The 24,896-nt window shown below is 41.5% G+C and overlaps 1 protein-coding gene across 3 annotated transcripts in view; it reads right to left on the bottom strand.

Moving 5' to 3' along the window:
* Positions 1-24,719, bottom strand: part of ZGRF1 (zinc finger GRF-type containing 1) — a 52,772-nt gene extending 28,053 nt beyond the window's left edge. Inside the window, exons 1-14 of one of the 3 annotated variants that reach the window (XM_029077030.1) lie at positions 24,570-24,719; positions 21,316-21,371; positions 21,006-21,086; positions 20,579-20,638; positions 18,671-18,844; positions 15,958-18,337; positions 15,507-15,581; positions 10,568-10,647; positions 8,495-8,566; positions 6,623-6,685; positions 4,935-5,117; positions 3,105-3,210; positions 2,918-3,021; positions 1,387-1,537 (exon numbers count right to left, since the gene is read on the bottom strand). In XM_029077030.1, coding sequence (XP_028932863.1) covers positions 1,387-1,537; positions 2,918-3,021; positions 3,105-3,210; positions 4,935-5,117; positions 6,623-6,685; positions 8,495-8,566; positions 10,568-10,647; positions 15,507-15,581; positions 15,958-18,337; positions 18,671-18,844; positions 20,579-20,638; positions 21,006-21,086; positions 21,316-21,336 — 3,550 coding nt within the window. In that variant the 5' untranslated portion in view covers positions 21,337-21,371; positions 24,570-24,719. The remainder of the gene's footprint in view (positions 1-1,386; positions 1,538-2,917; positions 3,022-3,104; positions 3,211-4,934; positions 5,118-6,622; positions 6,686-8,494; positions 8,567-10,567; positions 10,648-15,506; positions 15,582-15,957; positions 18,338-18,670; positions 18,845-20,578; positions 20,639-21,005; positions 21,087-21,315; positions 21,372-24,569) is intronic. The other 2 variants (XM_029077031.1, XM_029077032.1) reach the window with 2 other exon arrangements.
* Between the last annotated feature and the right edge of the window lie 177 nt (positions 24,720-24,896).

Below are 24,896 nucleotides of genomic sequence, written 5' to 3'. Positions count from 1 at the left end.
TTGTGCCCATTAAAAGTTCTCCTTCCTGCCTCTACACCATCATAACAACTGAGGTCAGGTGTTTCTTTTACCCGAATGGTCTGGTCTATCTGGTGGAATACCATTTTCTGTGCTGGGCCTGTATCCATGCAAATTTCTTTTCCATCTGAGTCCAGTGAACTCCAAAGTTGGTTGGCCTTCAAGTCAAGGGGGAAGTCAGTTTTTAATTAGATCTCGGCATAAAAATTAAAACCTATGGATATAGATCTTTTCGGGATTGATTTGGCTAAATATCTTGTACGGTCACCTAATTTATCTTTATACATCAGAATTTTTCAAAAATAAGCATATTTTGACTTTTTTGGGCCATATTTTGATGTTAACTACTCTTCCAAGTGAATGAAAATTAATGAGATAATCTAGTTTGGGAGCCACTCATTAAAAAGTTCACTTTCAGAGCCAATACTCTGAATATAGTGGACTTCATTTTATTCAGCTGCCTTGGGAAAGTAAATCAAAAGGTGAAATTCCTGGTAAATGCCAAAAGACTATATACAGGAGATCGCATGTTCATAAGAAATGAAAGCAATCTATCAGGGCATTTTCCTACACATTGAAAATAAACTAACAGATAAAATGACAGTAGTGGGTTTGAATGGATTTATTCTTTATCTATTTCATTGCCCCAATTAATCCTCTGAAACATTCTGATAAAAAATTTCAATATAATAATGTTAGTATCTGTTAAGCGCTTACTATGTGCAGAGCACTGTTCTAACCGCTGGAGTTGTCCCACATGGGGCTCACAATCTTAATCCCCATTTTACAGATGAGGTAACTGAGGCACAGAGAAGTTAAGTGACTTGCCCACAGTCACACAGCTGACAAGTGGCAGAGCTGGGATTTGAACTCATGACCTCTGACTCCAAAGCCCGCGCTCTTTGCACTGAGCCACGCTCCTTCTTCAATATAGAGAATTGGAGTTTCATTTTTACCAGATAAAGAATCCGTTCCATAGCAACAAGTGAATAGTTTTCTCTGGATACCACAAGCTACATATACCATGCTTTCAGGTGAGATTACTATTATTCACTAGGAGGAGGAGCTAGAAATTTGAAATTTCCAAAGAGGGGCACTTAAAGGGAGGATAAGTATATAACAATCAATCAATGGTATTTATTGAGTGCTTACTATATTTGAGCTCTGTACTAAGCGCTTGTGAGAGTACAAGACAACAGAATTAGCAGATATGTTCTCTGCCCATAATGAGCTTAGAGTCTGGAGGGTCTAGAGAGTCTAGACAGTTTAGTGTACAGTCTTTTCTCCAATGTAGATCTTGACTATAAATCCAAGGTGAGCAAATGTCCACCTAAGCATTAAACAATTAGAAGTAACCCTGTTACATACCAAAAAGGTGTTCTGAATTTTCAGTGTCATCAAATACAGCTCTTGCTTTCAGACGCTCTTCAGGTCTGTTCATTTCAGAGATTTCATTTCCTGACATTGAAGAGGGAGAATCTGGCCATAATGTTGGAACCTTTTGCAATGGTGATAAAACCTACCGAGAAAGAAATCACTGTGTGAAGCCAATGAGGCAAAAGATAATATTGAAAGTTGAATATTTTGGGGTTGTTTTTCTCTTTCCAATATCATGGTACAGTTCCCAACAATCTGAGAAATGTGGATGTATGCTAAAACTCTATAATGCAATTTTTAAGCATTATTTTCTTATCAAAAATGGGGGGTACGCATTATGTGCAGTCCTATAATGCAAGGGCTGTTTTTTTTTGCTAAACCCTGTTTTAAAGAAAATTCACACGTACTACTCACTCGTGTCCACTGTTGCATGCACTTGAATGTGCACAACCGTTTCTGGACTCAATGCGAGATAGTGCTGGAAAAGAGGCTCAGAACTGGGAAGTAGCATGGGTTAGAGGAAAGATCACAGGCCCCGGAGTCAGAGGAGTTGGATTCTCATCCTGTCACTGCAACTTGCCTGCTGTGTGACCTTGATCAAGTCACTTAACTTCTCTGCCCCTCATTTTTCTCCTCTGTAAAATGAGGATTAAATATCTGATCTTCTCACCCCTTAGACTGTGAGCCCTGTGTGGGACAGATACTATGACCAACCTGATTATCATGTATCTACCCCAGTGCTTGGCATATTAATAAGCACTTAAAAATACCACAGTTATTGTTCGTAGTAATAGAAGAATGTTTCCTAATTCCCCAACAGCATTTTAGCTGTGACGTGTAGTGAAAACATGCATGATGGCAAAACTGAATGCAGTCAGAGGCTATGTCCAACGCTTTCATAAGTTTAGAAGGAGAACCTGGCCCCACATTCCAGGGTAAGAAATAGGACACGTTCCTCCATTGTCCTTAGGAGTTCCAGATTTGAAAACAAGCAGCGTGATGTAGTGGATAGAGCCTGGGCCTGGGAGTCAGAAGGTCATGGGCTCTAATCCTGGTTCTGCCACTTGTCCGCTGTGTGAGATTGGTCAAGTCACTTCTTCTCTGAGTCTCGGTTACCTCATCTGGAAAATGGGGAATGAGACTGCGCGCCCCATGTGAGACAGGGACTGTGTCCTACCCGATTTTGTCTGGATCCACCGCTTGGTACAGTGCCTGGCACATAGTAAGCGCTTAACAGATACCAATGTTATTATTATTATTATTATTTATAAGGCAAATGAAAATTAGGCTCCCATTCTGAATCCCAAGTCACAGGGGAGCCAGGATTCTCTTGGGTCCCTTTCCCAACCTTGTGGGTGTTTCGCAGAATCTCACAAGGGTTGTAGATCTTGTACCTGTTTGACCTTTCACATGTGCCTATAGCAAGACTGAATAGGATGAGGTCCCTTGGCTAAAATGGGAAGGAGGGAGAGTGGTTTCCTTAACCAAATGAACAAAATCAGTATTAAAATCCTCTTAATACCTTCATTGTCTTTCCAGAAGTCCACTCTGTCCGTGGCAAATTATAACCTGAAGAATGAGATGGAACAGTGTACTCTGAATCTCTAAAAGGGAAATTCTGAATTGCTGCAGAAAAATGAAGAGAATTTTAAAGATGATGATGATTATTCTCATGTAAATCCATTTTCAAAAGGTTAATGTGTACTTACAAGCTGCATTATCAATTGGCTCCATAGTAAATTTGGGTGCTACTTGAAAATCATCTTGTCTTGTGAAACTCAGATTTCCACATGGAAACAGTTCTGAATCTGAGGACTTTAAAAAAACAAACCCTTTTATTTTACTATATTTTCATAGTGGGCAACACAATTTAAAAAGCATTTTTGCATCACTTGTCTCTGGTATTTCCTAATTTTATAGAGAAAGAAAACTTGTTTATACACAAAATATTTTACTAAAGATGCTTTTACTTTTGCAAAATATACTACAGTATTTGCAAAAACTTCAGGGAAAAGGTATGAGTGTAGAGAAAGCACTATATTCTCCGGAGTTTTGCTAATAATACACACTTGGCCAATGAAAAAAGGACCCATAAGAAAGGACTGAGAAGAAGCATGGTTTAGTGAATTGATCACGGGCCTGGGAGTCAGAAGGACCTGGATTCTAATCCCAGCTCCGCCACTTGTCTGCTGGGTGACCTTGGACAAGTCACTTCACTTCTCTGTGCCTTACTTCCCTCATCTGTAAAATGGGAATTAAGACTGTGAGCCCCATTTGAGACTGTGAGACACAGAGACTGTATTCAACTCGTTTAACTTGTACCTATTCCACTACTTAGTACAGTGCCTGGCACGGACTAAGCACTTGACAAATACCATTAAAAAAAAGTTTTGGAGCATCCCTATTGCACAATGTAGCATATGCATTCTGTTCAATGGGGAAATGGGCCTAAACACAATCTTTAAATGTGACCATGTGACTAAAGCCACTAGCTTTCTGCTTAGGAAAAAATGTGAAGCTCACCACCACCACCCTCTAATCCGTCTAGAGGACAATTAGGCCTCAGGAATGTTGAAAAATAGGGAACAGGCATGAGAAAAGGATACAGTACTTATGGTTTGCCTAGGAAGGCGGTTGTAAACAACTGGAAGTCTAAAGTAGTTCATAACTGTGATCAATTATCTCTTGAAGATGAATTCGCGTTTTGGGCTTGTTTTGAAAAGATGTTGAGGTGTCAGTTTTTTTTTCTACGAAACCAAATACGTAATACTATTCTTTTTTCCACAGCTAAATAAGGCTTATTCCATTATAATATAGTACCCTTGTGTATGAATTTCACTCTCAAAGTTTAAACTTTTTTGTGAAGTCCAGTCAATCAATCAATGGTATTTATTGAACGTTTACTGTGTAGAAAGCACTGTACTAAATGCTTGAGAGAGAACACATTACTTTTCCTTTTATTTCTATGCTTTAATACAAAAAGTGATCCTTTAATCATTATTTCTGAAGAAGAATACACTTACAAAGAATAAAATCCTCATGCATCAATTTAATTGCTTTGATTTGAAGATGTGCATGTTAACTTATTCAATCAAAAAAATGTACTGAGTGCCTACAGTGTTCAGATCACTGTATTAAACAATCGAAAGAATACAATCCAAGTTAGTAGAGAGGATTTCTGCCCTCAAGGAGTTTACAATCTGGCAGGGGAGACAGATGCTAAACTAAATGACAAAGGAAAAAGTATTAGAGTATAAAGATAGGTACAAAGGTGCTACAAGTGCGAGTACCCAAGTGCTTATGTGGTACGGAAGTGCTTTAAGTAATAGTTCGGGCAATGTAAAGTGAGGAAATTAAAAATAAATGGGAAGACCTCCTGGTGGAGGTGTCATTTCAGAAGGGCTTGGAAGGTAGAGGACTTTGTTTCTAAGTGATTTACCAGTTCTGAGAGATTATCTATCATTAATGGAACTTACTTTACAGAGCGTATTTTTGGATCAAATTAAGGAAAAAACTGGATGGAAACACAATAGATTTACCTGTTCGAAATGAATTGGCATATAACTGATAGGCAACTGTGATGAAAAATAAATGGTTGTTGGGATGTTTTCACATTCAACACTATTTGAATATTGAGTCCATCTTAGCGGCGAGCAAGGTTTTCTAACCATGACCTCACTAGTAGCTGATCCTTTGACCTGGTGCCCCTGAAACTCAACTGGCTACAAAAAAAGTTATTGTTAAACATGAGAATTATCGAAATGTATACTGAGACCATAACCTTTGATCACTATACTTCAAGAAAATAATATGTAATTGGATTTCCTTACAATAGCAAAGTCAATCACAAAGAGTTGAGGCATTCTCTTCTAGAACTAGATTTAACAGTTTCCAAATTTCTCAAACCCATCTAACTGAACCTAGAAAGTTCTGTTTTAAATTGATAGGTACCTCTCTATGCTCAAGGACAACTTGGCAGAAAATAATGAAAACTGAATTAAATATAATATTGAGTTAAATCTTCTTTTATTAAACTTATAAGCACCAACCTATACAATGGGAAATTAGACCACATTTGAAAGGAAAATAAAACCCAAATATTTTCTGGGGTTTTTTAGAAAACATCTACATTCAGAAATAACCAATTTAACTTTAAGGCTATTGATATGAAGTATACTTTCAAGAGCTCATTATCAAGATATTATTTCATAAATGTAAAATTATAACTATTTCCTGGAGTTTTGCCTAGTGAATATTGTAATATGCCCTCTGGTGCATTCTGCTTAGGGGACGTACATGTGTTACTGGCTTCAAGATCCTTAATTCGAGAGAAAGTTCAGCACAAAAAGAGAACTGGAAATGAACTATCACTCTCCGCCATCCTACAATTGGCAGATGAAGGACTGTTCTTAGGGAGGGTGAACTGTTCTGAATCGGTTGATCCCTGTGTGTGCACTGATCTCCACACTTGTACGGACCTTGATCCCCACACGTGTCTAGATATTTTGAGTCTCAAGGAGCCGAAAAGTGGCCTTGGATGGGAGATTCGGTATGGTGGCCAGACTTGGAGAACGTCAGGGAGGTGAGCGGCAAAACTGAGCTGGGCTCTGGGCGGCCGTAGCCAGACCTATGCTGAGGTTAATCCCTTGAATCGAGAATTGATAAGGAGGAACATTTAATCCTGCATATATTGGCAGTTGCACGGGGAATGGAAAATATCGTTTTCCTCTGCATTAGTCAGGAATTGAATTCTGATAAAGAGTTACCCAGCCTCAATACATGGAATGTGTAGTGGAAAGAGCACGGGCTTGGGAGTCAGAGGTCGTGGGTTCTAATCCCCACTCCGCCACTTGTCTGCTGTGTGACCTTGGGCAAGTCACTTAACTTCTCTATGCCTCAGTTACCTCATCTGTAAAATGGGGATTAAAAAATGTGAGCCCCACGTGGGACAATCTGATTACCCTGTATCTACCCCAGCGCTTAGAACAGTGCTCTGCACATAGTAAGTGCTTAACAAATACTGTAAATTATTATTATCATTATTACAGTTCCTACAATTCTAACATGGGGAGGAGTTGAGTGGAGAGGAAATGGAAAAGGGGAAAATGAGAGGATTTTCTCAGGGACTAGGGATAAAGGGCGTTCCTCTAGTTTGAGAAAAATGTCAAAAAAAAGGCTGGCTGGTATATACGCAAAGAATGTAATAGTAGTTCTTTATAACGTTTACCTTAGGCTCCAAGTTTATCCTCTTTGTCAGAAAAGGCAAGGGTACATCATTTTCCAAGGAAGGCTGGCAAAAAACAATAAACATGTTCAGGAATGAAAATGATCTACCTACATAGCAAGGTTGCTGTACCTAGAGAAAATGCTCTGCAATGTCTGAGTCAAAAGCAACTACAGCAGATCAATCAGTGCAGAGTTAATTCTGCAGTTTATACTAAATACTGTGTAAAAGTGCATTTGGAATCTCTGATGAAAAGAATTATGGACATCTAATAATGATAATTATGGTATTTGTTAAATGCTTACTATGTGCCAGGTTTGGTACTAAGCACTTAGGTGGATACAAGCAAATAGGGTAGGACACAGACCCTGTCCCACATGGGGCTCACAGTCTCAATCCCCATTTTACAGATGAGGTAACTGAGGCAGAGAGAAGTGAAGTGATTTGCCCAAGGTCACAAAGCAGACAAGTGGTGGCGCTGGAATTAGAACCCCTGACCTTCTGACTCCCAGGTGGGTGTTCTATCCTTTATGCCATGCTGCTTCTCATGGCATCTGGATGTATGGAACAAATAGGGGAAGAAAGAAGTTTTTTGGTTTTTTTTGCTTTATCTGATTCCTTGAATTTATGAATGCTGCAGTCATTAATACATTATACAGTGGCTTTCACGATGAGACCTGAGATCACAATTCTGCCGTGTCCTCTCCATCCAAACTACCAGCATGTCAATCCAAGCACTGATTCTATCTTGCCTTGATTACTACATCAGCCTCCTACCTGACCTCCCCACCTCCTGTCTCTCCCCACTCCAGTCCATACTTCACTCTGCTGCATGGCTCATTCTTCTACAAAAACGTTTAGTCCATGTTTTCCCATGCCTCAGAAACCTCCAGTGGTTGCCCATCCCTCTCTGCAGCAAACAGAAACTCCTTACCATCACCCTTACCTCCTCCTTCCTTACCTTGCTGCTCTCCTCCCACAACCCAGCCCACACACTTCGCTCCTCGCCAACCTACTCACTGCGCCTTGATCCTTTTTATTTTGCCACCGACTTCTCACTCACGTCCTGCCGTTAGCCTAGAACACCCTCCCTCTTCATATCAATCATTCTCCCCACCTTCAAAGCCTTATTAAAAACACAGTTCCTTCAAGAGGCCTTCCCCGACTAAGTCCTTCCCCTTCTGCATCGACTTTGCACTTGGATTGGCATCCTTTATTCACCCCTCCCTCAGCCCCACAGCACTTATGTACATATCCATAATTTATTTATATTAATATCGGTCTTTCCCTTGTCTACTTTTTCTTGAAAAAGATATCTACACCATTGTACCTCTATGTCACTCTTTGTTGAATATTAGCATTTTTATGGAGCTGCTGGATGGCATTTAAAATGGAAGACTGGATATTTAAAAGAAATTCCATCAAGCAGAAAAATTTGTTGATTGATTAATGATCACAGGGGCTAATTGTAGCTGGAATGACCCCGTGGGTTTGAGGTAAGAGAGGGCAAGGTTAGACATAGCGTCCTGGGAGTCAGGTAAGTGGACCGTGGATGTAAAGGGCAGCATAATTTAGGAAAAGGAAAGCCTTTTTAGTAATTCAGGAGAAGGAAAGACTTTTTAGATTGCAGGCACTCTGAGGAACAGAGACCATGTCTAGTTCCCATGTCTACTTTCTCCTAGTGCTTAGTACTCTGAACAGTGTATGTACTTAATAAATACCATTACTATTTCACACTATCAAAACAAATACTAAGCATATCAGGAAGGTGAATGAATGCTTATTAAGTGAAACTATAAACATTTCTGAAAGTTCATATTTCATTTTATATATCCACCTAAATTGTTTGTAATTGTTAGCTTAAGAACAACCTACCTCCAAAGCATCAAAGGATTTATAAGGCTTGATCAAAATTTCATCTTGGTTTTCTTGTGATGTCAACGGATTCTTATGGATAAAAAAATGAAATGTAACTTTGCACACAAATTACTTCCTCTAAATCTCACTAAAAATGCACATCAGGGATAAGCAGGGAATGTGTCTGCTAATGCTGTTGCATTGAACACCCCAAGCCCTTAATTAGTACTCTATAACTAATTATAATACTTAATTAGTATTCTTTTTACAATAGAAAAGTAGTATCGATTACTTTTATTTATTCATAGTAATCAATAAATACCACTGATTGATATAAAGAGGGTAAATTTGTAGAACAAGGTGCCATTTAAATTTAATTGGGCTTTTGAGGAGCAGCATGAACTAGTGGAAAGAGCTTGGGCCTGGGAATCAGAGGATCCGGGTTCTAATCCCAGCTCCGCCACTTGTCTGCTGTGTGATTTTGAGCCAGTCACTTAACTTCTCAGTGCCTCTCTTTCTTCATCTGTAAAATGGGGATTTTCTCCCGTTCTCCCTTCTACGTAGACTGTGAGCCCCATATAGGATAGGGACTGTGTTTAACCTTTTTAACTCTTATCTACCCAGTGTTTACTGCTGTGCTTGGCACATCATAAGTACTTAACAGATACCACGATCATTATCCATTCAGAAATGCAAAATCTGGGTAGTTTAATGCTAACTCAAACTATTTGAATTATTTTTAAAATATGGAAACTCTTAAAAGACACCTCTGAGTCAAATCTCAAGTGAAGAACTGAACGAAGATGTGGGTACGCTTGGTTTTCCTTCGATACTACTACTAATAATATTTGAGATATCTGTTAAGTGCTTACTATGTGTCAAGCACTGAATTAAGTGCAAAGCCCTACTGAAGGCTCACCTCCTCCAAGAGGCCTTCCCAGCTCCCCATTTCCTCAGCTTCCCCTGCCCTCCCCATCGCCCCGACTCACTCCCTTTGCTCTACCCTCCCTCCCTGCCCCATAGCACTTGTGTATATATCTACATATCTATAATTCTATTTATATTAATACCTGTTTATTTGTTTTGAAGTGTATAGATCTATAATTCTTTTGATTTATATTGATGCTATTGATGCCTGTTTACTTGTTTGAGGTCTGCCTCCTCCCTTCTGGACTGTAAACCCACTGTGAGCAGGGATCGTCTCTCTTCATAGCTGAATTGTACTTTCCAAATGCTTAGTACAGTACTCTGAACACAGTAAGCACTCAATAAGATTGAATTACTTGAATGGATATGAGATAATCAGGTCTCATATGGGGCTCACGGTCTAAGTAGAAGGGAGGACCGGTATTGAATCCCCATTCTGCAGATGTGGGAATTGAGGAACGGAGAAGTTACGTGACCTGCCCATGGCCACATAATAGACAAGTGTTAGAGCTAGAATTAGAACCCAGGTCCTGACTCCCAAGCTCATGCTGATTCCACTAGGCCACTCTGCTACTCAATATGAAAGTTACCCTCTTGATGGATTCCGTATTAAGAACACTCTCCTCCACGTGAGCAAAACTGTTCTGTTCAACGGCATATTGCATTCTAGCCTGATATAAACATGGTTTTGGAAGACTATTTCCTAATTCCTTAACTGTGCTCCAGCCAAAATGTGCAGTAAAAACATGTTAAAGAAGAACTGAGTGTATTTTAGAAGAGTACAGGTTGATATTTAAAAATCTATTACTCTTCATTAACTCATCCAGTGGGGTTTTTTAAATGGTATTTAAGTGCTTACTAAGCACTGGCGTAGATACAAGTTAATCAGGTTGGACACAATCCATGTCCCACATGAGGATCACTGACTTAATCCTCATTTTATAGATGGGGTAACAGATCCAGAGAAGTTAAATGAATTGTCCAAGGTCGCATAGCACACATGTGGCGATTAAAACCCACATTCTTCTGACTCCCAGGCCTGTGCTCTATCCACTAGGCCATGCTACTTCTCAGACAATCTTTCAATGGCAACTCTTATAAGCAGCAGAACATTCTGGAATTAGATTTATTAGATGAGACTGTACAAATTAAACAGATAGCTACCGATTCAGGAGAATCCTGCCACATGCAGAAGGACTTGGGAACATCTTCTGAATAATTTACTGCTACTAATGGCTTCTTAGCTATAATAGATAAAAATGGCATAAATCTTAGTCACCATTTTGAAGAAATATTTGTGGTCCGCTAATTCCAAACAAATCATGTGCGATGTATTTGGAAGGTTCCCTATGCATTTGGACACTTCTTAAGATACAATAATCAAATTTTGCAAGATGGTTTTTGAGATCAAGGAGCAGGTTTCTATGTTTAGGTACCATTTCAAATGAAAACTGTGGACTGAACCTTTCAAAACTATACCAATTTTAACCAAATCTGTAGGGTACTGTTTAAATTTTGGAACAAAATAAAGGTTACTGGGATTATTTCCTTGTAAAATTTAATGTTTTATATAAATTCCAGCTTCAAATTTAGGCTACCAAACCCAGAGAAACACTGGACTGAAACAACCTAGCCGCAAATAAGAGTCGCGACGCCTAGAGCTGCTGGGACATAGACACTGAGAAAGTTATTTTGCAACAATGATGGACTAAGGCTTGAAGAATCTACAGCTGTTGAGAGTATTGAACAGACAGAGTCCAATCAGAACAATCAAAGAACTATCCAAGTAATTTCTAGAGCCATCGAAACCCCGGAGTGAGACTATTACACTTACTAATGAAAGATTAAAAACAGTAGTTTGCTGGACCGCATTTCAAGAAGAAGCCTTTGAATATAATCAAAGAATATGACACTACTAGCTATTTGATCTTGGACAAATGAAACAAATTTATCCTCCCTCTGATGCTCGAAGGTGAAGTAATGAATCAAAAGGCAAGAGATAATTGAACTAAGAAGGATGCTTCAAACCCCTTCTGAACCAACTACAAACTTTCACGTCAGGCAAAACAACTAGGGGGAATAATTAGAAAATTACTCCTGCTTCCAAATGACATCTTGGATTACCACCCAAGCAAGGCTCCTTCATGTCAACATTTACCATGCAGTCATTGCGCTGGATTTCGATTATCGCTTTCAAATTGCTCAACTTCTAAATTTATTTCTTGGGTAATATATGAATAGGAAGAAACGGAATACTGATATAACAATAATTCTGATATATATTAAAATTTCATTATAGATTTGTAATGGCTGCTTTGGAATCACAACAGCTGGATCCAAAATGGTTATTTGAGGTATAGAGTGGGTGACTAAGTTAACCTGAGGGATACAGTAGTTAATGATGGACATGTAAGAAATTTACCGCTTTTCATACTATTTACGTGAGACCCATGGAATGGTATGACATAAATTAGAAACTAAGGCAGGTCTACCCATTTTGGGCATTTACCTGCAATACAAATAAGTCAGAAATTCAAACAGAACTAATGCTGAGCAAAAATTTTCTGTCACTAGGAGCTAACAGTAAGAGTATCCAGGTTAAAGCAGATTAACCTCAAGAATTTAGTCTCAAAAGACAAAGCGTTTGAACCAACTAGGTGAAAAATGGAATCACCTTAATGGCAAAAAAAAAGGATGTCTCCATGACCTTATTTTAATTAGGTTTAGGAAGAAAAATTGCACCCAATCAAATTGATAATATCATCAGCAGAGAATTGGGAAGCAGTATGGACTGGGGGATAAAGCCTGGGCATCGAAGGACCTGGCTTCTTATCCCAGTTTTGCCACTTGCCTGCTGTGTGACCTTGGGCGAGTCACTTAATTTTCTATGCCTCAGTTTCCTCAACTGAAAAACAGGGAATTCAATACTTGTTCTCTCTATTTGACTGTGAGCCCCAGTGGGACAGGCCTGTATCTGGCCTAATTCATTTGTATCTACCCTGGCTCTTGGAACAGTGCTTGACCATAGTATGTGCTTAACAAATGCCATAAAAAAAATTGCCAGATTCCAACCAAGGTCCTGAATTTCTCAATGTTGGAGTTAAAAATATGATCCACAGCCTTTTGGTCACACCAATACAAGTTCATTTACGAAGGACAGTAACATGCACAAACTAATCCAAGAAATCTTCTAGCAGAAACTCAGGTTGGAGGAGAATCCTCTTTACGAGAGGTGAAAACCTGAGAAAAGCTGTTTTAAAACTATATTCAAGATGAAAATTAACAATATTTGAGGTACTCAAGTCAACGACAAATGGGTTGTGCTGATTTCATTGCTTTCACAGATTTTCAAAACACAAAAAAGTGAGTTCTGCAATTCTGTGAAATCTACTAAATACATCCATCTACAAACATGTAAATAAGGGCCGTGAATAAGGGAAGTTTAAGGAAGTGATCAGGCTGCATTTGGTTTAGAAAAAGGAACAGTAGTGGATCAAAACATGGGGAAGCAGAGAGCCTAGGGGAGAGAGCATGGGTCTGGGAGTCAGAAGGACCTGGGTTCTAATCCCAGCTCCCTCAGCTGTCTGAAGGGTAACCTTAGGTAAATCACTTAACGTCTTTGCGCCTCAGTTCTCTCATCTGTAAAAGGGGAATTAAGACTGTGAGCCCCTCGAGGGAGATGGATTGTACCCAAATTAATTAGCTTGTAACAACCCTACTGTTGGGTACAGCGCCTGGCACATAGTAAGCATTTAACAAATACCATTAAAACAATACCGAACGATAATATGGGCGTATACATTAGCAATAATGAAGCAATATGGCTTTTTAGTGTCAAAGAATTCTCAAGCAGTGCCAGATACTTTCAGTTAATTCTATAATAGAGCCAATATTGTCTAATTATCAGGCAACATTGTTCCCCACTGACGCTCGACTCCCTAAAATTAAATTTTGATTACAGTGGTAGTTTAATAAGCAGAGTATTTCACAAACTCATTAAGGAATACAGGCAGTCCTTGACTTAAGACATTTATTATTTACTATTATTTATGGCATTTGTTAAGCACTTATTTGGTACCAGGCACTGTACTAAGCACTAGGATATATACAGGCTAATTAAGTTGGACACAGTCCGTATCCCATGAGGGAGTCACAGTTTTAATACCTGTTTTACAGATGACGGAACTGAGGCACATAGAATTTAAGTGACTTGCCCGAGGTCACACTACAGACACGTGGTGGAGCTTGGATTAGAACCCTGGTCCTCTAACTTCTAGGCCCGTGATTTATCCACTAGATCACGCTGCTTCTTGAATTATGACAAACTACACATTCATTTCTAAATTTAGGCCATTTCAACTTTACAACAGATCAGTTAGACTGGACAGCAATAGCCCTTTTTTATGGCTCTGGGGCGTGGTGGGGTGGGAGGAGGAGAATGCACAGTAGTTGCAGGGTGAAAAGGGAGATGGTTTAATGAGAGGAGGATGGCAAAGTGGGTGAGGCTGGGAGGAAGGGGAGATTACCTAACTGCTAACTGGATTCCCCAGGGAAACTTAAAGTCCATTTCATGCTTCCTAAGAAAAGTCAGTTATCCTGATTCAATGTATCGATAGTATTTACCTATAATTGACAGAGTATACGATTCTGGGTAATTTTGATTAAAAAAAAATAAGCTATCTGACCTTGATCCAGGAACTAATCTCCCTCTCATAACAATGTTACTAGGAACAAATTGGTTCCCATTTACAGATTTCAATTTAAAGGCAGTTTAAGAACCAACCGTGCCAGAACTCCAAGGATGTATGCTGCAAGAAAAACTCAAAAAGAGTTCTTCAGATGATTTCATATTGTACAAGCCCATTACAGTCAAATCCTCCAGTGTACTTTTTTCATGGTATTGAAGTGCTTACTAGGTGCCAGGCACTGTATTAATTGCTGGGTAGACAAACTAATCAGGTTAGACACAGTCCACATCCCACATGGGGCTCACGGTCTTAATCCCCATTTTCCAGATGAGGTAACTGAGGCACAGAGATGTTAAATAACTTGCCCAAGGTCACCCAGCCTACAAGTGACAGACACTTGATCAGAACTCAGGTCCTCTGAGTGCTCTGGCTGCTTCTTAAACCAGATATTAAAATGAGAACAGATACTACATGGGATCTTAGCCAAAAGGTCGAGAAGCAGGCTGGGGCCTAACCTGGTTCCTTTAGAAAAGCAGCATGACTTAGCACGGCTTGGGAGTCAGAGGTTGTGAGTTCTAATCCCGGCTCCGCCACCTATCAGCTGTGTGACTTTAGGCAAGTCACTTAACTTCTCTGGGCCTCAGTTACCTCATCTGGAAAATGGGGATGAAGACTGGGAGCCCCACGGGGGACCAACCTGATGACCTTGTATCTATCCCAGTGCTTAGAACAGTGCTTGGCACATAATAATAATGTTGGTATTTGTTAAGTGCTTACTATGTACAGAGCACCGTTCTAAGCGCTGGGGTAGATACAGGGCCAGCAGGTTGTCCCACGTGAGGCTCACAGTCTTCATCCCCATTTTACAGATGAGGTAACTGAGGCAAAGAGAAGTTAAGTGACTTGCCCACAGTCACACAACTGACAAATGGCAGAGCTGGGATTCAAACCCATGACCTCTGACTTCCAAGCCCGGGCTCTTTCCACTGAGCCACGCTGCTTCATACGCGCTTAACAAATGCCATCATTATTATTATTAATCCTGCCACACTTTGGATGGACGATGGACTAAAATTAGTCCATCTGCCTGGAGATCAGCTGTACAAAGTGGCAGGGTAGTTCTGGGACCCAAATGTTATTCCCATATCTTCCCCTGGAGCCCATCTAATAGTCATTGTGGCCTGGAGAACCTAAGTTCACTTTGCTAGAGAATCTAAGCCCTTTTTCCTAACGACTCAGTGGTCCCAAGAAGTTGGTGAGCTCAGGGTGAGGACCCCAGCTATTCAGGGTGGGTAATGCTGGAAAAAGATGGGGGCGAGGCAATGGCAAGGAAAGAAAAGGGAGGTCAGTGGGGTAACAGTTCAAAAGGGGAAAGCCCTCCCTAACTCATAACCCCAGAAAGCAGAAGTCCTTACCCCTGTTTTGCTTGCTTTGCTGGGTTGATATCCTTTGTACTGTTGCCACTTCATCATAGGAAAGGAGAGATGCCCCTAGTTTCCATATAAAAGTAGAGCTACATTATTTTGTAAATAATTCAACGACCCCTTTATGCACCCACTTGGAAATTTCATATTTCAAGTATTTATTCCACTGGGAAAAAAAGATCATTTTCAAATGATTAGAGATTGCCAATTTTCCCACTATAATACATTCAATAATGAACCTTCATTAATTACCTCAGAAAGTGAGTCTGGTCTAGAGCATAAAAAGTGCCGTTTCAGCTACATTATTCCAAGGAAATTTGAGTTAACAAAATACAATTACATATTGCTCTTCTCGATAAGATGGTCTTTAAAAGAAAATAATGTACCAAAGCAATAGAGCTGTCATCAGGTAAACCAAACCCAGTCAAGAGAGCAATCTAACCTTCGGGACTTCTATCTGGATCGCTTGTCTGCCCTCTTCGATGTTTCAAATTGGATTTTTTCTGTCTCAATATTTCTAAGCTATTCGAAGCAGTCTGGGGTTCAATCGGGAATTTTAAATCTGAGAGACTCTTTGCAAACTCAGAAAGCTGAGAGGAATTTCCAGAAGCACCCCCAGTTTCCATGCAGTCTCTCAAGGTTTCTAATTTTTGAGTTTCAAAGATTGAATTTCCAGTGTTTCTCATCTCTTCAAATTCTTCCACCACTTCCACTTCTTCAGAAACAAAGTGTTCTTTTACCAGAGAGTTAGGATAAGTGCTGGAAACAGGAATACTTGTCATATCAAGCATGTGACATCCAGGATGACTTTCAGTAATATTTAAGATTGATGAGGTGCCACCTCTGTTAGAAGCTAGTGGTAAAACCACCATCCGGCTGCCATCATCATCATCATCATTATCCCAGGAAATTCCTAAAACACTGTTTTGGTAAAGAGTGTCTTCAGAGGGTGGGGAATTATTTGGAAGATTTGGGTCTACAGTTGTGCTCGGAAGGGAAAGGTGATGAGAAACTGTTTTGGTCTCTTCAGATCTGGTTACTTTTCCATCGCAAATGCTGTCAATCCGGCCATTATGAATAAATCTATCATAATCCTCTTCATCGCTCACCAACAAATCATTAGTTTTTTGCCTTGAAGATAAGTCAGAGTTGGTCTTTCTGACTAAAGTTTCAGGGTTCAGTGTCCCCCTTGACCCCTCTTTTGCACGGTTCTCCATTTTTGAATAGTTTAGATCAATCAAGGAAGAGTCTCTGTGATTTTTTTCATTTTCGCCCAAGATTATGGATGTGTTAGCACAAAGTTGTGCCCTTGGAGATTCTTTCATCTGATCATCAATAGCTTCCAAGGCGGACTCCTTAAACTTACAATCAATAGTTTCCAAGGCTGATTCTTTAAGCTTACAATCGATAGCTTCCAAGGCTGCTAAACATTCACTATCCACTTCCAGACTGCTACATTCAGTCCCACCTTCGCTTCCAGCACTTAGCTCCCCGACCCTTGCCAGAGCCCCCTTAGACCAATCCTCAGAATCCAGGGGAATGCTGGAAAATCCTATTTCAGGGTCGGTCATGTCAAAACTGCCCAGGTTAAAAGTAACCTGCAAGAAAGATTTTGCTGTGACTGTACAAGTATTCGAGTCTTCATTTTCAACTCCAGTTTGGGAAGTAAAGCCTGTGACAATTTCAGAAATCCCAGAATCATTTCCCTCGCTTGCAGAATCAGTTGGGAACAGAGGAACAACTTCTAGATTGTTCATCTCTTTTACTGCAATTCCATTTCCCTCACAAGAACTTCCTCCAAAGGTGACCGGCTTCTCTTGACATCTCGAACGATCAAGAATAGGAAGTATTTCACTGTCTCTCTTCAGGCTGGAGTCAGATAATAAGCATTCGTTCCGTTCAACGTGACAGGCATCTGGTGAATTTGCCGGCTGGTCACTTTCATAGAACGAAGACTCTTGAAAATCTAGCTTCCTACCCCAGGCAGGTCCGTCACGGTCATCATCTATTATGAGCTGGTCATAATCACCTGTCAACCTTTTTTCAGTAGCTCGCAAGGAAGCTGTAGAAAGGTCTGTATCCTTTTGGCTATAATGATGGTGCAAATCTAAGTTTAAACGGTCACCCGGTTCTTTGGGGCTCCCTTCTAAATCACTTCCATTACAAATCTGTGAAGACGAAGTCTGTGGTAAATATATATCCCATCGACTTCCATAACTTTCAGTGTTACTTACATTATGTCGTTGAGGATCGACACATTCTGAGTTCGTCTTCTGGTTCTCATGCTCATCCGTGAGCTTTTGTTCATCCGAACCCTCCGCTCTTTCTGACGGCTGTTGACAGGGCAGCTGCTTTGTAATATCACTGGTGTTTAGCTCCTCAAAGTTAGGGGATGACTTGGACCTCAGCAAAGCTAAAATCTGTGCTTTGCTTCTGATGTTTCGGGAGACTACTGACTCTCCAGCTGTCTCATCACCACTTTTCCTATCCTTAGAAGAGTCCGACGGTATATTCCCAGCATCGAAGGTGGAACAAAATTCACTGCCATCGTGTGTTGTGTGCTGGTTTAGCTGGACAGGAGTGGACGGAGGAAAAGAGACTGTCTTGCTTCGTCCCTCGCTGAACTCGCCCACGACAACGCTCTCTGGATCTGTGGACAAGGGAGTTTCTGCAGTGGTTTTGTGAGTAGTAGAGAACAATGGTGACGTACGGTAGAACTGAGGAGAGGCAGGGCGAACCTCCTTAGTAAGATAGGATGTGGTTGATGCACCATCTCCCGGGGTGGCCGTTCTCTTTGGCACTTGACGAGGCCCTTGGAAGCCCTAAGGAAAATAAAAATAAATCATGTGCCCCACACTCGCACTAACGATTTCAAATTATTTCTACCAAAAAATAGAATGTATGTTTGGTCTGAGTTTCATTCGGAGGCAAAGCCAAAATGAAAGTATTTTACTAAAATGATATATAAATTTACAATTGAAAGGAGCAAAAAAGTCCCCTAGAATTAGTTTTCTTCAATTGGCTCTGCATTCCAAAATTTATTTTAAATGAGGAATGTACTTGTTAAAAATTTATTCTTTTTTTGAATGAGGAATATGCTTATTGATAATTTACTCATTTTTAGAATGCATCTATCTATATCTTCTGAAACTTACCGTAAACTTCCTTTTTAAGCCAGCGGGTTGATAGGGTAAAGAGAGGCCGTAGATTTTCTTCATCTCCCTTGTATTTAACATGAAAGCTTCTTTTTTGACATTGCTTTCATCAACTTTGATCTCTTCAACTGTGATTAAGAATCGATCGCTTTCTAAGTCATCGCCGGGTTTCACCTAAATTTCAAAGAATAAGCAAAATACCTAGTTAGGTGCCCTGTTCTCGTAAACTGGTGGCCCACGCAGCCCACTCAAGAACTACAAATATGAATATGAACCGATATTTTTCTGAATAAACTATATAGCCTCTATTCAGACATTTAGACTGTGAGTCTCATGACGGACCTGATTATTTAGTAGCTCCTCCAGAGTTTAGTAAAGTGCTTAGCACATGGTAACTGCTTAACAAAATGTTCAGTCAATGGCATTGAATGCTCACTGTGTGCAAAGCACTGTACTAAGCGCTTCAGAGAGTATAGTACAACTGAGTTGTTAAACACGATTCCTCCTCTTAAGGATTTTACAAGTTAACCTTAGTCGCCTCACAGTGTAGCCTGTTTGTTTTTTTTAAAGGGTATGTTTAAGCACTAACTATATGTCAAACACTGTTCTAAGCGCTGGGATCGAATCAAGTTAATTAGGTCAGACACAGTCCCGGTCCCGTATGGGGCTCACAGCCTAAGTAAGAGGGAGAACAGGTATTTAATTCCCATCTTACAGGTGAGGAAACTGAGGCCCAGAGAAGTTAAGCGACTTGTCCAAAGTCACACAGCAAGCAATTGGCAGAGATGGGATTTGAACCCAGGCCCGTGCTTTTTCCAGAAGGCCGTGCGGCTTTATGATAGTAGAGGCGATTTATATTTAATTAGTTATGGTCCTTATTAAGCACTTACAGGCCAGGCACTGTGCTACGAAATGGGCGTGAATAAGTGAAAAACAGTCCAGACGAGATTCCTGTCCCACAGTGGGCTCACAATCTAGGTAGGTGGGGATGAACACAGAAAAGACGAATTATAGACAATGGGAGCAATTAAAAATATGAGAATAAAAGACAATGGACAGAAATTAACAGATGAACAATAGTAGGAGTAACGCTGCTCTGCCTCAATTTTTTGCTTCCATTCTGTCACAGCTTTCCAGTTGTTTTAACAGTTGGGAAGTTCCGCTGTTTCTGGCATCCCGCTCCTGATGTCGGGGAAAGAGGGATGAATTCTAGGGATGATGAGCTAGAAAGGGGGCTGCTCTAAGGAAGAGCGGTTACTGGAACTCAAGGGGGCTCCAGTAGCTTTCTAATAGTACCATTTGCCAAACCCGTTGGGGAGGGATTGTCTCTGTAGCCCAATTACACTTTCCAGGCGCTTAATACAGTGCTCTGCACAAAGTAAGCGCTCAATAAATATGACTGAATGAATGAATATATTCTGTCAACAATGGACGTTATAAAAATCAGCTCTCATTACACTACTCGGAGACTATACACTACTGGGAGACTATTCTTTTGCCTCAGCTGATGCAATCAACTGGAAGATTAATGCCCATTAACTACATAATAATAATGTTGGCATTTGTTAAGCGCTTACTATGTGCAGAGCACTGTTCTAAGCGCTGGGGTAGATACAGGGTCATCAGGTTGGCCCACGTGAGGCTCACAGTCTTCATCCCCAATTTACAGATGAGAGAACTGAGGCACAGAGAAGTGAAGTGACTTGCCCACAGTCACACAGCTGACAAGTGGCAGAGCCAGGATTCGAACCTCTGACTCCCAAGCTCGGGGTCTTTCCACTGAGCCACATTGCTTCCCCTAACTACATGACATATTGGCATAGTAGGAATGAACTTAAGCAACGTATTTCGTGAGAGGAGTATTCAAAAGGACTTTCTGAAAGTGATGAAAACGGGAGAAAAAACTACCTCACGTTGTTTCAGAAATATACTCTCCAAAGACTGGCCTTTGTCATCATATAAAGTTGCCTGCATCAAAACAGAAACAGCATTAAGAAAATAAACATTATCAAACACTAGTAGAAGAGTAGAGTGGGGGCATTAAAAAAAAAAAAACACCTTGGCATAATAATAATCACCATCCATGGCTTAGCTAGGTTTTTTGTTTATTTTTACTGTTGAGAGGTTTAGCTTTTCAAGTTAGCAGACTTGGGATCTGCATTCTCTTTTCTGCTGGCTCATAAATTCTGGAGAATATTCTCTAAAAGGATAATCACAGTTACTAATTCAAAGTAACCACTGCCAGAATGGGATGCTTGGATGAAATCTGTCGGTTTAAATTCACTATCTCTGAACTTTTGTCGTGTTTTATCGAGAATGGCGGGCCTGCACTTACCTTACTTCCTCCCGTGTTGGTCTTTAAAATTCCATCTTGCCATATTTTGGCCTTCTTTGTCTTCTGATGCGTATATAACACCTCACATATATAAAAACAGACATTTAAAGAACGGTTTGTTGCGGTCCTGCACACGTCTAATCCATTTCATTCAATAGTATTTATTGAGCACTTACCAGTTGCAGAGCACTGTACTAAGCACTTCGAATGTACAGTTCTGCAACAGATAGAGACAATCCCTGCCCATTGCCGGGCTCACAGTCTAATCCATCTAAACTGTGAACTAAAAGAGCCAAAATGAAAAACTTACGGTAAATTCTTGCGAGGCCATTACTCCTGGGGTAGTGGTTCATATCTTTTCACAATCTGCAGGCAGGAGGAGATAAATCAGACTAAACGCTACTGAAAAATGTAAGACGCTCACGCAACCTGCTTTCCCACAGGAGAAGAGGAAATGGGATAACCCCCAAAATTCAGTTCTTTTGAAATGAGGATAAATGGGGAAGCAGCGTGGCTCAGTGGAAAGAGCCTGGACTTCGGAGTCAGAGGTCGTGGGTTCGACTCCCAGCTTTGCCACTTGTCAGCTGTGTGACTGTGGGCAAGTCACTTCACTTCTCTGTGCCTCAGTTACCTCATTTGTAAAATGGGGATTAACTGTGAGCCTCACGTGGGACAACCTGATTAGCTCCCAGCGCTTGGAACAGCGCTTGGAACAGTGCTCTGCACATAGTAAGCGCTTAACAAATACCAACATTATTATTTTTAATAAAATCAAAATTAGGCAATGCAACCAAATTTCTATAAATTAGGCAATGCAACCAAATTTCTATTGAAGAATTTACTTGATCGTCGAATTCCACCTGTACAAGCTTATCTGTGTCTTCTTAAAATTGAAAATATTAGAAAATAATTGGGTATTTTCCAATTTACCAAGCTGACTTTGGGCTATATCTCCAGCTTCCTCTTTCCCGAGTGGCTACCAAATCGCCACACGGTGGCATTCTGCTTTTTTCTAACTACGTGTTTTGTGTTCAGTCCCAATGTTGCTCATTAGAGTGGTAATTAAGCACAGTGTGTCCATCTCTCTATTCCTCCCAATCCTCCCCTGCCCTCCTTGTGTCCTGCTGAATGACACAATTTCCTCACCTTCAGGGTGCCCCACTCACCCATCCTCCCGGCTCACGTCCCCCTACTGTGCTGAACTGCAATCTCCCAGTGAAACAATCAATCGGTCGTATTTATTGAGCACTTACTGGGGTCGGAGCACTTATTGAGCGCTTGGGAGAATACAATATAACAGGCAGATTACCTGCCCACAAAGAGTTTAAAGTCTAAGAGGGCTAGCCACTGTTGCTAGCAACTGGACGTCCTCTGGTAAGAGAAGCGGTACTTCCTGAACGCCAGCTGGGTTCAGTACACTCTCCCAAATGCTTGGGAATTTCAAGCAAGTAATAATAATAATGGTGGTACTTGTTAAGCGCTTACTGTGTGCAGAGCACCCTTCTAAGCGCCGGGGTAGACGTAGGGTAATCGGGTTGTCCCACGTGGGGCTCACGGTCTTCATCCCCATTTTACAGGTGAGGGAACTGAGGCACGGAGAAGTGACTTGCCCACGGTCACGCTGCGGACAAGTGGCAGAGCCGGAATTCGAACCCATGACCTCTGACTCCCCAGCCCGTGCTCTTTCCGCTGAGCCACGCTGCTCCCCCGGCCACGATACCACAATTAGTATTATTATTACAGTAAGCGCTCAATAGATACGACTGACTGACTCTGCAGGCCGAGTTCCCTCCATCCCTACGTGGGGCAGGGACTGTGTCCAACCCAATTTGCCTGTATCCACCCAGCGCTTAGCACAGAGCCTGGCACTTAATAAGCGCTTAACAAATACCACAATTCGGATTATTATTATTATTATTACAGAAAGCACTCAGTAGATACAATTGACTGACTTTGCAGGCCGAGTTCCCTCCATCCCTATTTGGAGCAGGGGCTGTGTCCCACCCAGTTTGCATGCACCGCCCAGCGCTTAGCACAGAGCCTGGCCCTTAGCAAGCGCTTAACAAATAGCACAATTAGGATTATTATTATTGTTATTACACTAAGCACTCAAATAGGGTTGAGTGACTTCGCAGGTCGAGCTCCCTCCATCCCTACGTGGAGCAGGGACTGTGTCCAACCTAATTTGCCTGTAGCCACCCAGCGCTTAGCACAGAGCCTGGCCCTTAGTAAGCGCTTAACAAGTACCACAATTGGGGTTATTATTATTATTACAGTAAGCACTCAATAAATACCATTGGCTGACTCTGCAGACCAAGTTCCCTCCATCCCTAGGTGCAGCAGAGACTGTGTCCCACCCAATTTGCCTGTCTCCACCCAGTGCTTAGCACAGAGCCTGGCCCTTAGTAAGCGCTTAACAAATACCACAATTAGGATTATTATTATTATTACACTAAGCACTCAAATAGGGTTGACTGACTTTGCAGGTCGAGCTCCCTCCATCCCTACGTGGAGCAGGGACGGTGTCCCACCCAATTTGCCTGTAGCCACCCAGCGCTTAGCACAGAGCCTGCCACTTAGTAAGCGCTTAACAAATACCACAATTAGGATTATTATTACAGTAAGGGCTCACTAAATACGATTGACTGGCTTCGCAGGTCCAGTTCCCTCCATCCCTACGTGGAGCAGGGGTTGTGTCCAACCCAGTTCGCATGCACCGCCCAGCGCTTAGCACCGAGCCTGGCACTTAATAAGCGCTTAAACACCACAATGAGGATTATTATTATTACAGAAAGCGCTCGATAACTGGCTCTGCAGGCCGAGTTCCCTCCATCCCTACGTGGGGCAGGGACTGGGTCCCACCCAATTTGCCTGTATCCACCCAGCGCTTAGCACAGAGCCTGGCACTTAGTAAGCGCTTAACAAATAGCACAATTATTATTATTACAGTTAAGTGCTGGATAAAATTCGATCGACTGACTTTGCAGGTCGAGTTTCCCCCTTCCCTACGAGGGGCGGGGACTGGGTCCAACCCAATTTGCCTGTCTCCACCCAGCGCTTAGCACAGAGCTTGGCACTTAGTAAGACAGGCTTAACAGAGAAGGCTTTAGGGAAGCAGCGTGGCTCAGTGGAAAGAGCCTGGGCTTGGGAGTCAGAGGTCCTGGGTTCGCATCCCGACTCTGCCACTTGTCAGCTGGGGGACTGGGGGCAAGTCCCTTCCCTTCTCTGGGCCTCAGTGACCTCATCTGCAAAATGGGGATGAAGACTGGGAGCCTCACGTGGGACAACCTGATGACCCTGTGTCTCCCCCAGCGCTTAGCACAGTGCTCTGCACAGAGTAAGCGCTTAACAAATACCAGCATTATTATTATTATTACCAAGCACTTAGTATCGTGCTCTGGACACAGTAAGAGCTCGATAAATACCATCGATTGATAATAAATAACATTGATGGTGATAGAGGTAAAATTGTTATTACGTTATTATTAAATATAAAATTAGATATTATTTTTAAAGAGGTCATCATTATGATTATTATTATTCGCAGCGCCTTTGCCCACTCACTTTCCTGAGGGAAGGAGGCCTCTGCTGCTGCTGCTGCCAGAGCCCTGCAGCCTTGCCCACTTTTACCCCCTTTTTCGTAATTTCGGGGAGAAAAAAAGGGAGGGGGAAAAAGGGGAGCAAAAAGGGGGGACAAGGGGAGGAGAAAAGGAGAGAAAAAAGGGGAGGGAAAAAAGGGGGGAAGGGGGAGGAAAAAGGGGGGAAAGGGGGAGGGAAAAGGGGGGAAAGGGGGAGGGGAAAGGGGGAGGGAAAAGGGGGAAAGGGGGAGGGAAAAGGGGGGAAAGGGGGAGGGAAAAGGGGGGAAAGGGGGAGGAAAAAGGGGGGAAAGGA

The sequence above is a fragment of the Ornithorhynchus anatinus genome, chromosome 12 (genome assembly GCF_004115215.2).
Source record: "Ornithorhynchus anatinus isolate Pmale09 chromosome 12, mOrnAna1.pri.v4, whole genome shotgun sequence".
Lineage (NCBI taxonomy): Eukaryota > Metazoa > Chordata > Mammalia > Monotremata > Ornithorhynchidae > Ornithorhynchus > Ornithorhynchus anatinus.
Note: the sequence above shows the minus strand (reverse complement) of the source record. Positions and strands in the feature narration are given on the sequence as shown.